The sequence below is a fragment of the Perissodus microlepis genome, chromosome 4, assembly GCF_051167445.1.
Source record: "Perissodus microlepis isolate ML-2025 ecotype Zambia chromosome 4, ASM5116744v1, whole genome shotgun sequence".
Taxonomy (NCBI): Eukaryota; Metazoa; Chordata; class Actinopteri; order Cichliformes; family Cichlidae; genus Perissodus; species Perissodus microlepis.
The window spans coordinates 15,410,930-15,425,803 of NC_140464.1; the positions used below are offsets into that span (position 1 = coordinate 15,410,930).

At 37.7% G+C, this 14,874-nt stretch overlaps 1 protein-coding gene across 1 annotated transcript; it reads right to left on the minus strand.

Moving 5' to 3' along the window:
• Positions 1–3,562: 3,562 nt before the first annotated feature.
• LOC146388623 (ras-related C3 botulinum toxin substrate 1-like) lies at positions 3,563–13,727 on the minus strand. Its single transcript, XM_084926032.1, has 6 exons — positions 13,379–13,727; positions 12,286–12,357; positions 11,659–11,776; positions 11,355–11,417; positions 5,384–5,543; positions 3,563–5,287 (listed from the first exon to the last, which is right to left on the minus strand). Exons 1-6 carry the CDS (start codon positions 13,411–13,413, stop codon positions 5,157–5,159), a joined length of 579 nt encoding a protein of 192 aa, XP_084782158.1. The 5' UTR covers positions 13,414–13,727; the 3' UTR covers positions 3,563–5,156.
• Positions 13,728–14,874: the final 1,147 nt, after the last annotated feature.

A 14,874-nucleotide genomic window follows, 5' to 3' on the forward strand; every position in this document is an offset into this window, starting at 1 on the left:
TGCGCCGCAGCTAGCCCGAGAGCCAGCTAATCCCAGATCGATGCTCATCATGCTGCTTTCCTTTTAACCGGATGGTCGGAGCTGGAGATGAGCACTCGAGGTCGAGGTCAAGCCAGCCGCACCTTCAATTTTCCTGCTCCTCTATTCTTAATATTACGGTACTAGTGCCGTCCAGAAATCCAGAAACCCAATGAAAGACGTCTTTATCCTGTAGCTTTGAATCAGTTTTCATTTTATTTGCAAAAATAAACCTTTACCTTGTGGTTAATAAGTAATACAAGTTATTATAATAACGTATTAGACATACATGACAAATTATAAAGCTGTTTTAACAGGATATTTAATATTGCGACATTGAAGAAATATTTCAGTAAATTTTCATTCACGTCTCCCAGCTCACAATTAGTGTCATAGCATATAACTAAAATAAAACAATACAAAAATAAAAGTCCGTAAATACTCCATCTAATCAATTTATATACGGTATTATCGTATTGCTTCCATAATATTGTACATTTAGAAACATTGTAGTGTTGCATATAATGTGTTATAATGTTATATAATTTTCCATGATCAATAATTCTAATTAAACACTTGTAATTTATATTCTAGGGTCTTACACGTTGAGACAACAGTTGCTGTGGATTGGATCTATATATATGGAATTGAATTGAATAGTTCTGGTGATGTATTAGTTTCACTGGACTGCTATTCAGGTTTACCCCAATGACTCTAGAGTACTGTACAGTCATTGGTTTACCATGACTCTACATGTGGTGAGTCTTACCTCATATCTGTACAGTTTTAGAAAAAATTAAAAAAAAATAAAAGCAAAGTTCACTCATATTACATTATCATATGTATAATAGTCTCAAATTTAGTACTTTTAGAGATGATTGAACAAATCCACTATTCCAGTTAATGGCACCTCAGAGAACTGTATATGGCTTGATAAAATAAATAACTAAAAACAGGAAAAGTCCACTCAAATTACATAGTAATATGTGTAATACTACCATTTGTGAACTGTAATTACAGTTTTCTTTATAAAAGAATAATTTCAGCAGATACCTACAATAATAATAATAATAATAATAATAATAACAATAATAATAATAATGATGCACTGGACCAATTCTGCAAAAAATTACCTTTCCACATTCATAATTTTGCATTTTTTTGACGTCCTCACTGGATTTTTTACATTTTCCCAGAATCTCCATGATTTTTCATTTTAGATTACTTTAAATAAAAACATTTGATTAAATGAAAAGTTATACAGTATAAGAAGATATATCTTAACTATAGTTACCTGTGCTGGTTAGAGTTAGTGTCAGCTTTCATGGGAACAGAGTGAAAGCTTTGTGTCACAATGTAAGGAACTGCAGGAATTATTGTTTTGATTGGGTTTTTATCAATATCCTCAAATACAACCCCAATTCCAAAAACTATGAGAAGCTCTGAAACGCAATTAAAAAGAATGCAATTACCTGCAGGCTTTTAAAAACACTTTTTAATTCAAAATAGAGCATAGAAAGAAAAAGATAAAATAATTTCCAAACGCATGGCTGAAAAAATAGTACTTAAAAAAAAAGCATTAAAATCGCTTTATAATTTATTGCGTATTTATTTATTTATTGCGTATGTATAATTTATTGTATTTATGTAACAGAACCTGTTACTTCCACAAATAAAATGTAAAAACAATTTAAAAGTTGCAGGATAAAGGCTTCGTGCTGTTCTTTCTCAGAGTATCTGGATCAATCGGTACTCGTATATACCGCGAACTTCACGGCAACTTCTTAGACGACAAAAGAACAAAACAAAAACACTTAAAAACACTGGTGTGGATTCTGAAGCCGGGATTGTTGGGAAGCGTCCGACTTTCTTTTTCTTCTTTCCCTTTAGGGGTCGCCGTCGCTCTCTTCTGTATCTCCCTCTGTCAACCCAACCCACCAAACCAGTTCAAATTTTTTGCTTTTCCGACTTTCCGAGTGGGGAGTCCGACTTGAAGGAGAATTCCAGATTAAAATTCCGACTCGCGATTCGGGATAATTTCTTAACTTTAACTGGATCACTTTATTTAGCAGTTTAACCCGATGTTATTCAGAAGATCCCTCCCTACATTCCCACGCCTTTGTGGGTTGTTCTGGAAGCTATGAAGCAAAACAGCTGTCACCACTCCTAAGGGAAAATAAAAAAATAAAACAAAATAAAAATGAAGTTAGCCTGCACCACCAGCAGATGGTGCATCCGGTGCCCTGGAGCCAGACGCCCAGACAAACTCTGGGCATGTGAAACATCCTAAAAACAAACCATATATGCAGCTGAAACAATGTATTATAATGTAATACATGTTTATCTTGGTCCTTTAAAAGAAATAACACGCTGAATGAGGAAATGACGTAATTTGTGCGATTCCTATTCATTTCTTTGGACTTTCGCGTCAGGCAAAATAGGATTTGAAAGATCTCTCGGGCTTTTTCTTGGTAATTTACTCTAAAATTCGAATACGTTTATTGATGCAGTAAAACAATATTGTGGTTTAATCGGTTTGAATCCATGTGAGTTTTACACACGCAACATAATAAACTTAATGGGGCTCATCCAAGAAAAGTAATTACATCAGTTGTTGCTGAATTTAATCGGTATGACTGTGAAGGTTTTATTAATGTTCAAAATAGCTAATTTCTTACTTTATGACCTGATGTTTGTGTCTTGTATTTGTTTACTCTGTTTAGTCAGAGCTTCCTTCTCATGCATCCCTTGCCAGTTTGCTTGTTGCCTGGTTTTAACCAAGTAATTTTTGGTCATTATTCTTTTGATACAGGAGGTCTATTAATAGGGTTTTCTGGCTTTGCTCCTCATCTGTACTCTACAACTTTATGTAATTTTTTTTAATCTTTTATCATTTAATAAACACAAATAATTAAAAACTAAACTTTCCCAATGGGAAACTTTTTCAAATGAAAGATCTAAAATACAACACAGTAACTACAACATTAATTAGTTATTTCTTTATTTACTTGCATTCATATTTATTTATAGTAAAAGATTTGTTGTGATCTGTTAGAAACAAGATGAATTTTAACTCAGTTTAAAGGAATTAACAGCTTAATACGTACAGCTACCTAAAACTAAAGCAATCTAATACAATCAAACCTTCACGAATGGTGACTCTGTTTGCGACTATTGTAATTTCTAGACAGGCAGTCAACAAAGTGTCCTGGCCAGGCATTAAATGTGATTTAACCCATTAAAAGACACCACATCAACATTTTAATTGAGATTTAAAAATCTCAAGTATCCCAGTGTCTACTAAAATGTCCTGTGAAAATAGTCTGGTGAAAGGACTGGAGTGAAAATAAGCAAATATCCAAAGGCAAATATTTAAAGACCAATAGAAAGAACTTTTTTTAAAAATATAACATTAAACATGCTGGACTGTTGGGCTGTTTTAACTGAAGTATTTTGCCAGTTGAATATGGCAATAATCTTCCATTGAGTAAATTGCACTTGGATCCCTTTTGTTTCGGATCAAAGGAAAACAAGCAGAGCAGAGTCTGTTTTACAGGAATTTATTGGCTTTTTCAAAAAGTGACAATAGCTTTTGTCCATAAAACTAAAGAGTCACAACATTGGCTTGAATTAAAGCACAGCTTGGAGTCTGAATACAATACCGATGAGCAACATGTACTTAACCCCTGATCTAGTAGTTCAAATACATTTTGTAAATAGGCAAAAAATATAACTGTAGCAAATTCTAATCTTAGTTTTCAGTATATGATACATGTACATGCTATCAGCATTAATTACAAAAAGCTAGGATTGTGGGGAGATTAAAGTAGCATTAACTGCAGAGGTAATAAACAAAAGATATTCATAGTGTTAGTTTAACAATACAGTGAGTGAGTCTAACTTCTGTGAAGAAAGATACAAAATAGTCAAATCACATGATTATAACAAAAAGATGAGTACACTGTATACTACACCATAACCGACAGTAGCTTTGTTACTGTTATTAGCAGGCATAAATGCTCTTTTAGTGACATTGCTTAGCCAGTAGTGATGCTAAAAATAAAAATAATAACATATAAATCAAATGTGCTCCACAAAAAGGTTTCGGATAAATGCCCACAGAGCATTAAAGGCTCTCTTGTTCCCCATCACCAAAACACCTGAATATTTCTCTTCCAAATACAAAAATCAAGTTTTCAGCTTCGCACTCCTGGGCAGCCATACAGTCGAGACACTTCTAGGGGGAATATTGCAAAGAGGAAGGAAAAAAAAAAAATACCACAAACACAACGGGTCCAATTGGAGCCAAATGCATAAAATACTGGAGATTTTTCAGGGATTTGTAGCACTGTTGGTGTCAGCAGACCTTTTTCCCCAGTCTCAATTTTCTCTCTGTGCTTCAGGCTTCATTCGATCCATAAGAATGAATTAACATGAATCATGTTAGGGCCAAAATTTAATTACTGGCAAAGAGGTTATGGTACATAAAAAATGGAGGCAATTAAATTTCACAGATTGTTACTTCAAGGTGTTTGTTGATAGCAAGGAGTGACGACTGCCTTCATAAAGAGAAAGTGAAGTTTTTGACTTTTAAATGGTTGATATGAACAGCAGGGAAACAACAGCAGACTGTCAGCTGTGTTTTAAAGGTTTGAGACGGCAGAACAAAGGATTTCTTTTCGGCTAAAATACAGCATGTGTGCAGAGTGTATTTGGCAAAATTTCTTCCACTTCAAACAAACTACCAAGACTGTAAACAAAAAACAAACCAAAAAACTGGACAACCAGTGGAAGAAAAAGTTGAAGACATTCCACGGTCCGTTCTACAAAACATCCAATCCATTTTAGAAGGCCTCAAGAAATTCAGTCTCGTCTATACAGTATACATTGTTAGGAAATAACTAGGGTCTAAAATAGTCCAAACTCTTTTACCCTAAACCTGACCCTATGTTGGAGTTTTCATGGAAACGGTTGGTATAACTGTTGCAGCTACACATATAGAAGGACAGAATCTGAAATACATTGTTTTTGTGTGTCTGTGTGTGTGTTTGTGTATACTGGTGTGTTTCTCCTGTGTCGTTAGCCACCCTCACCACTAGCGGTCATGCTCCCCTGTAACTGTTCCAGTGAAGGAAGTCTTAGAGGAGAGAGCACTTCTTCCCCTTCTTTTTGACAGGTGGAGGGCACAGGACGGCCCGGATGGCCTCATCGAACACAGTTTTAAGGCCACGCTGAGTCAGGGCTGAGCACTCCAGGTACTTTACAGAGCCTGAAGACAGGAAACAGAAAGGCATTGGTTTATTATTTGAATCTGTCTTCCATGACCATTTACAAGAAAAGGATCAGTGACAACTTAAGCCATTACCAATCTCTTTGGCCATGGCCAGTCCTTGGGGATAGGTAATGGGAGAGAGTTTCTTCTCCTTCAGCTTCTCCATGGTATCCTTGTCATCTCTCAGATCCAGTTTGGTGCCCACGAGGATTATTGGAGTGTTGGGACAATGGTGTCTCACCTCAGGATACCACTGCACAGACACAGGAGTTACAAGTTAGTGGTGTAAATATTCAGATCAGTCAGTGTCATCTTTAACACTTTATGTTGTCAGAGCTCCGACTTATTACCATTTTTAATCAAGTGAAAGTTTTTTCTGCTCATCCAAACTCATATAGGGCCTTTCTGTGTGGCATCTGCATGGTCTCATCATGCCTACGAGGGTTTCCTCCCACATTTAAAAGGCACATACGTTGGCATAAGTGGTGATTCCCAACTGTCTGTAGATGATGTGAGTTTGAATAGTGAACTTTAAGCGCCTGTGTCCGGACGTTAAACTCAGCCCACTCTACAGATAATGACAGAATACTCAGTGACTTTATGACATCTTGAATAAACAAATACATATTACCACAAAAAAAAAACAAAGGTGCAATTTAAGGGGGAAGGCAGAATTAACACAACTGTCAAGTTGTGTGTCACCAAGAGGAAGTGTGAAACAGCCAGGGCTTGCTTCTTATCAGCACAAATGAGGCTTAATGTTTGCTTTCTAAACCGTTTACTTTCCTCCCGTCCACTCTGAAAACTCTGGACAAAGCAGTAGGTTAGCATTGCTAAGCTAAAATGACTTTGGATTAAAGCAAATGTGTTGGTCGCTTAGACCCCTTCCCAATGGAAACCGGCTAGTGTGGACCTGGTGTGAACTTAAGATGGTAAAACGGGTGACAAGTTGATAAATGTGTTTAGAGTAAGGCCTAATCCCATGACAAGCCTAGAGATAAATAGGTTGTAAAATCACCAGCAATACATTCATTATGTGGACTTATGGTTATTTCCAATTCTTTAATTTAAGTGTATCATTTTCTTTTTTCACCAACTCCTGAAAAACTGTCTGTAAATACTCAGACATTTTCATCAGCTTGTTGCTACCAGCGTGTCTATGTTGTTTAGTGTGGCGCGGGCAGTGTAAAGTGGGTTTACAGCTACCCACAGCATCTACATTTACCATATACTGTAAGAGAAGTGAAAGTGAACCAAGACAGTAAAGCTGTGGGCAAGAAAAGCAACACAATGTTGCTGTGTGAAGCTGAGGGGAACTGCAGAGTCAGATAGTAATTTCCTGTGGTTTATCATTCCCTTTGCACTAAAGTAATCATATGACTCATGGCATATATAGTGAGGTTTGTCACACTGCTTCAGCTCATTTGTGTAAAAATATCCACAATGTTGAGCAAATGTATCTGTAGTCCAGCCTCCATGTTATTGGTCGGTTAACTACTTTTAGACCAGCAAGGAGCACAAAGATCGTTGACTTTCATACAGTCGTTTAATGCAAGGAGCAAATTCTCAAAGGTAAAGGTTAACTGATAACATTTATAAATTCTTTTAATCAAAATCAACAGATTAACGTCAATCTGCTCCTTCGTCTCACAATAAACACACTGCTGAAAAACAGACCCTAAAGATGGACAAACAGCACAACATATTGACAGTAGGGCTGGGCTATATCATACTGTTCACGGTAATACCGGTGTAATGTTGGGCAACGATAAGAAAATGAAATATCGCGATAGAATATGGGTAAAACGCGCATGCGCAGTGCCTTTGTTTACATACGCACATTGCGGCGACGCAGAATGAGAAGAACGAAAGTGGATCGTTGAATGAAACGGATGAACCAGAATTGGTTTGTAAAAATGCTGCAACTTCAGTGGTGTGGAACTGGTTTGGCTTTCGTCCGTCAGATACACAACAAAGCACTATTTTTGGTAGCGCATGCTAGCGGGCCGTCGTTATTACCGTGTTGTTTGGAAAATACGGCACACTTAAAATCAATCCTTTGATTTTTCTGAAAATCGACAGTGCCCCTTATAATCCCGTGTGCCTTATGTATGAATTCTGGTTGTGTTTACTGACCTCGAAAGGATTTTATGTGGTACACGGCACTCGAAAATCTGTCAAATGTTTCAGTACGACTTTGCTAAGCTACGAACCCGCACCGCTTGATGGATTGTCGGAGCATTACGGCTATCGTAGGCAGGAGCCTCGCGGAGTGATACGAACTGTGCTTCAACATAATATTACCGTATTGTGTGTGTATAACCTCTTTTTAAGTTTTGTGGATATTATACATGGTTATGCTGAGGATATGTCGGCCAATTTCCACTGGAAATTTTGGTTTAACTGTCAGCAAGGAATTTGCATTTGCACTGTTAATTTTTTTATATAACTTTAATGCACTTAAAAAAGCTGCTTGTTTAAGTGAAAATACATTGGGTTTTTTTTTTGCACTAATAAAGTTGTGGAGTTGTAAAGTATTTTGTCTAGTGTCAATAATATCGTCAGTTATATCGTTATCGCAGATTTTCAAATGTATATCGTGATAAATATTTTTGGTCATATCGCCCTGCTCTAATTGACAGCTATGCTTAGTTGACATACTTTGCCATTGCACTGACTTCATCAAAAATTAAAAAAAAAGCTTCATATTCACAAAGTTCTTGCACATTACCCTAAATGGTAAGCTCAAGCTCAGATCAAGGTCTTCTCAGAAAATAAACTGATTTAGTTTAATTGGCTCACAAAAGGAAATGATTCTAGTTTATCTGTGTTAACTTTAAGCTGATGTAGACAAACTGTGTAGCAAACTTTCCTTGTGTGTCTCACATGAATAATAGGGATGTACTTCTGAAACCGAGAACATTGCACCGCGTTCCATCTTCCCGTACTGCGAAACACACACAAAGCGGGTAATGCCAATAACCAATAACCAAGGCAACGCTAATCTGGTAAAGGCTGAACAATTTAAAGATAACCTGGGTAAAAGGTAAACAGGAAACAGAGCAAAATAACTGTTTTCTCCTCCTTAACTGAATGGGCCAATCTGAACAAAACTGCACAATCATCACCACATACAGTGATTATTAACATCTAAATATGAAATGAATCATTAAAAAAAAAGTCCTTAGAATTAAAAAATTTTTTTTTTTTTAATGTTTTTTGTTATTCAGCTCATCCAAAAGGAAAACACATGAGGTAGTGCCCCAGCTGTGATTTTGAAGAACTGCTACACCCTTGTTGGGGGGGTGTAGCAACAAGCAACATAGCAACAAGATCCAGCCTCACTGAGCCTTTCCAAAGTGTGGACTTGAAACTATATAGCAGTTTTTAAATTCTGTTGATAGGCTGAGTAAAAGCAAACTTATAATGAAATAATGTAAGGCATGTTTTTCCTGAATGCTGTCGGAACATTTTATCCAAGAAGAAATGGTAAAACAGGATTTTCAAAGAAAAGAGCCCCACTTCCTATGGTCAGAAAAATACATCACATCAATCAAAACAAAACAACAAAAAAAATAAGACAACACGTGGCACTAAGAAGTGGGCAAATTTGAGCGGTTTGTGAAATGTTTCCATTTGGAGTTGAAAGTTACTGTGTAGTCTACACCAGCGGTCCCCAACCCCCGGGCCTCGGACCGGTACCGGTCCGTGAGTCGTTTGGTACCGGGCCGCAAGAGTTGAGGCTCAGGTGTGAAATGTACAGTTTTCAGGGTTTTTATCGGTTTTCAGCGTTATTTTGTTATCGTTTTTATCGTTTAATCGGTTTTCCTTGGTCTTTTCACGTGTGTTATGAATAAATTTTCTTTTTTTCGGTACCGGTACTAGTTTTATTTTGTTGTATTTATCCGCGACACCTTAAAGGCCAGTCCATGAAAATATTGTCGGGCATAAACCGGTCCGTGGCGCAAAAAAGGTTGGAGACCTCTGGTCTACACCCTTTTCTTGTTTTGTGCATCAGAAACAACTGCTAAATGTCACAGATGCTAGCTAAAAAGCCACCAAAGGCAGTATTTGCAATGTAAATGCTAACTCCACCAAGGGGTGGATGTATCGAAAGTTTTTCCTCATACAATGGTTAAAATTGCTTTATTGTAACCATCGAGTATAGATTGCCGTGGCAAAATTAAGCTGTCTGCATGTAATTCAGTGTGAGTTTTTATTCTCCCACATGCTGTGAATGCATCATTAATTCCCCCTCTTCCAACAGGAAACATTTCTACCAGGCACACTGCACTTCATATACTACCAGATAGGGAAAAATATGGTGACAGCAGAAGTTTCAGACGAGCGAGGGTTTGGATTTCACAAGGAGGGTGTCGAACAAAATGCAGTTATTTGCAAAACATGCTGTAAAACTATTGCCATGAAAGGTAACAGGACCAAGAATTTATTCCAAATCAGTCACTGCAAAACTAAAAATGTTTTAAATTCGGCATGTCAACATCTCTCCACACACCAAAGAAAGCGTTAAATAAACCAGCTGTGATACCTGCGACTGTTCTTGGTCAGTCGTTTTCATAGTCACTATTTGTTCTGTAATTTGAGGTGACTACATTTTTTATTTTACAATTTCTATACGTTACGAGCACAAAACAGCACCTATTTAATTTCAATTGTTTTATTTTTTCGTAACTATTGCTTTTTTGTAGCTATGATCTTTTGTTTGTAAAAGCCGAGTGTTGATGACAAAAAGACTTACTGTCGCAATATTGTCATTTATGAAAAAAGTCTGTGTGCAACTGATGTTTACAAAAAAAACCCCCAAAACGTTAAAATAAAACATTTCAATTCATTCAGATTTTTTGCATTAAAAGAAAACAAAATATTGAATTGTTGATTTGAATGAGCATACTTGTGCAATTTTAGGCATTATACGGTTGAAAATAACATCTGTTTCTGAAGGTTATTTAAACATACAGTGGAACCCCGACTTACGAATACCCCGTTTCACGAAATTCAAGTTACGAAGGCAGTGAACGGCAATATTTCTGCCCGTGTTACAGCAAAATGTCCGAGTAACGAAATCCGCTGGCTCTGATTGGCTGAGCCTACAATGCCTTCCGAATCATGTGACAACCCCTTGGCTTCCGTACTTGCGCTTTGCTGTTCCACTTGAACGACGTATTGTTGTTCTAGTTAGCAATTAGCCTATAGCCTATCGTTCAGCATCGCCTCACTCAAAACGCGCAATGGGTGCTTCGACTTACCAAAATTTTCAACTTACGAAAGACCCTCGGGAACGAATTAATTTCGTATGTCGAGGTTCCACTGTATTGTGACATACATCATGTATTGTGATATAGCCAAAAAAATATTGTGACATTAGATTTTCCTAATATCACTCAGCCCCATCTCCAGCTGGACAACAGGAGGAGTGATACACTCCCCAAGTGTCATGCCTGTGATGTGCCCCTCCTTCTTGTGGTGAACAGGAACTATTTTTGGGGGCGGTACGAATAATTTGTGTGGCATTTTGTATGTGATATGTTACTCTGTTTGCTAAATTTGTATGTTTGTAGTTTTAGAAATGTGTTGTTTGTGGGTTTCACAGTAAAAGAACAAAAACAAATCTAACTTTTTCCTACTCCACTTTATGTTTGTTGTGTGGTTTTGGGTCCATCATGTTAACACGTGTCAAAATGAAATAACTGCTAGACATGGGGGATTGTGTTGTTTTTTTCCCCAGCAGTTCAAAATGAGTTAAATGAGTTAAAAACAACCAATTGTGTCCTTGAAGGGTATAATGCCAAGCAAGGACAAAGGTTTCACAATGAACAAAGTTTTATTGAGCTGAAACTCTTAATTTCATCTCTACTTTCCAGATTTTTTCCTTCATTTTTTCATTTAAATTTACTGATTAATTTTCTATCTACAGTGGCTTGTGAAGCACAGGCAAAAAATAAGCAAACTTAGAGACTACAAGAGCACCAACTGGACGGATGAAACATAAATAAGCTGACACCTTTCCAGCCTTCACTCGTTCTGACATACAGCAATTACTCACCTTGGCACGGACGTTTTCAAACGAGGCAGGACTCACAAGCGAAAAGCAGATAAGAAACACATCCTGGTAAGACACGGAAAACAAAGCAATCAGAGCCTGTAACAATCATTTCCTGTTGAGAACACTGGAAGGGGTGGAGGGGAATCCTGTGTTCACAAAGGTGTGCGCGTTTCTTTCTGTTTTTTTTTTTCCTTTTAACTTCCTCATTCATTCTCAGAAATCAGACTCTGGTTTATGCATGGAGGATAATACATGAACTGTAGCACAACACTGTCTGATTATGTTTTTGTTGTGGTTGTTGTACCGTCTGTGGGTAGGAAAGTGGGCGGAGTCTGTCGTAGTCTTCTTGTCCTGCTGTATCCCAAAGACCCAGGTTCACCGGCTTCCCATCCACCATAACATTGGCGGAGTAGTTGTCGAACCTGACAGAAGTGATGAAGTGCAAATGAGCCAAGCCCTTCAGGCTTAATATAAATTGTTGAAATATAACTACTAAGAAAAAAAAAAAAAAGGACAAGAAATACGCGGTGATCAACCTATCCCCTGATTTATTGTGCCCTTTTGCAACTTCTGCTCTCTCTTAAAAACAATTGCTCATTTTTAAAATCTGGCTGAACCAAAAGCCTGTTTGTCAACTGCCTGCAGAGCCAGTTCGTGCCACAGTTAAGGTAGATAAAGATCAACACTTTCCACAGCTGGTCTAGGATCAGATTAGGTGCAGGGATTCTTCTTGACTTCCTGTAACATGTATTCCTGGTGTAGTTACAGTTAAATGCTGTGATTGTAACCTCCTCTGCAAGACTATATTTAAAAAACAAGATGCCATGCTTGCTCATGCATTGATTGTGTAAGGAGGGTGGAGACCAATTACTGACTGTTATTCTCACATAAATAAATAAATACTCACTGCGCTGCAGTCTCAGATACTCACACTGTGGGGATGTACTCTCCAGGAAAGGCATTGGTGGTGTAGCTGATGAGCAGACAGGTCTTACCCACAGCTCTGTAGGAGAGAAGATGTTGGATTAGCATTTATTGAGAGAAGGCAAAAAAAAGTGTGACTGGGCTCAGATCTTACAAATACTGACATAAGCAACAATCATTACAATTTCATTTCTACAAATGGTGTTAAGATCAGTAAACGGCACTGCTTACAACAACCAAAAATCCCTGGTGTAATATTCTGGGAAAACGGAATTGTGTGATTTTCTAAGTTCTTCTTTTTGCAAGATAAAGCACATGAGAGCAGTGGCAGAGGCACATTTGCCAAATATGAAACTTTCTTGGTTCCCTTCAGCATGCTACCCTCATGTCTACTGCACAGTTCCCCTTACACTCAAAGCAAAATAAAGAGATTCAACACAGCCACGGGCTCTGAATGGGTCTTGCTGCTGCAGTATCTACCACACCCAGAGCAAGCGGTTATGAGTGCATTTACCTCCCACATATTGTTAGCACATCTTGATGTCACTGTCTTAGCTTGTGTGTTAATCCACTGCTGCTGAGGAAGCCCTTAAATTTTGGGAAGCTAAAAAAGCGCTGTGTTTGTAGCTTTAACAGTGACTTGCTAGAATACAGCAGCGAGATGATGGACACACAGACACACACAAAAGCTAAATTCCTAAGTAATAATAGCGAAACTTGAATTTAAGCTGTGGATGTACGACCTGCCCTGTGATGTCTGACTCACCTAAGGGTGAAAGATTAGTCAACCACTTGCACACTGGCCAGCCTGTATTACCAATACTTACTCATACCACCAACCCTAATGTATGAAAACTGCAGTCTAAATAAATAGATAAAAAATATAATAGTCAAATGCGAGTACCCATGTCGGCAAAATTAACAGGTAGTAAAAGATTAGCAGCTAACTTTACCCGCTCGGAAATCTGTTGCAAAGGGTTTTAACGTCAGCTACTCGGATGACAGCCTTTTAGCTACAATTACATTTTTAAAATGTAAAAAAAAATAAATAAACATGTGTTTAATATAAACTAATACCCGGCTGGGTTTGGTGAACTTACCCGTCTCCGACCACAACACACTTTATGGCCTGCATTGCGCCGCGGCTAGAGGAATGCTAAGTTAGCCCAGGAGCCAGCTAACGTTAGCTAGAGTCTCTTTTCCTTTGTCCGGGATTGCTCGCTGATGAAAAGTCCCAACGAGCGTCTTTCTCCGCCGACCTGTGCTGCTACAACCGAGCTCCTGGGACGCGAAACAACTTAGGGGGAACTTACACTAACTTTATCGAGCAGTTTACGGCGAGTTTACTCGTGAATTTCCCTTCCTACATTCCCATGCTTTCGTAGGCTGATCTGGAAGCTATGAAGCAAAACAGCGGCCACCACCCCTGAGTTAAAAAAAAAAAAAAGTTAGTCTACAACACACCAGTAGATGGCACATCCGGTGCACTGGTCCATACGCCCACACAGACTTTCGTCCTAAAAATCAACCAGAGGCAGCCGAATTTCAGAGGATTGAATGAAATGTATTATAATATAACGGATTTAAAGTTTATTGTTTAATTTAGTTTGTGAAAACAAATAATACAAAAAAAAAGTGGAGGGACTATTTATGGAATGACACTAAATGAGGAACTGACGTCAGCTACACGATCCCTGTAATTTCTATGGACTATGGCGATTTGGAATTTTTACCCTCAATTATGTCTTTCAGGCTAAGCTTTAAAAGAGGATTTGAAAGGTTTTTCTGCTCCAGATTCATGTTTTTCTGTGTTACAAAGCACACCAGGCATCTGTCCATACCCTAAAGATCATTCTTATGTCGTGATTACCCCAACTTTTTTTTATCATGACAAAATCGTATTTGGATGTAGTAGACAAGACCCACTGATCTCTCAGTAAACACAAATTGCTTCTTTGTTTTTGCTTTTGTTTGTAATTCACTAAGAGATTTGTTATTAGAGCAGGAACTTTTACACTCCCTACTCTCACCTCCACATTTTCTTCTCTCTCACTGGCTCCTAAAATACCTCCTGTCTGTCTTCTTCCTTTGTCTTTGGTCAGCAGTAGGATCATTTCCATTTGTACCCTGTTGGTCGATATCTATGGAGGCAGACATTGTTAACCTGGGCCCTGATCAATTTAGTGTGGAACTCTCATTTTTGAGCCACAACAAGAAAGTGCTCTGAGTGCTAGACTACAGAAAAAAAGGCAGTATACAAATGCCAACCCTTGCTTCAGATTGTGGCACATTTGTTTATTTATTTGGCTCGTTTCTCACATACACTTGTCACTTTTGTTTTCTTGTTTTACTTCAATTTTTACTTAGTAATATATGTGTTATTATTCTTCAGATGAAGGACGTTTCTTTTCGAAGTCAGGTTTCCTTCCTCATCAGCACTATACTTATTGCCTTTGGACAAATACAAATAATTAAAAACTAAATGATTTTGTCCGACCATTTCACTTAATTTCACATAAATAAAAATTAGACCTAAAAGATCATTTCCACACTTGCAATCAATTTTAATCTTATATATTTAAGCTTTGTGTATATT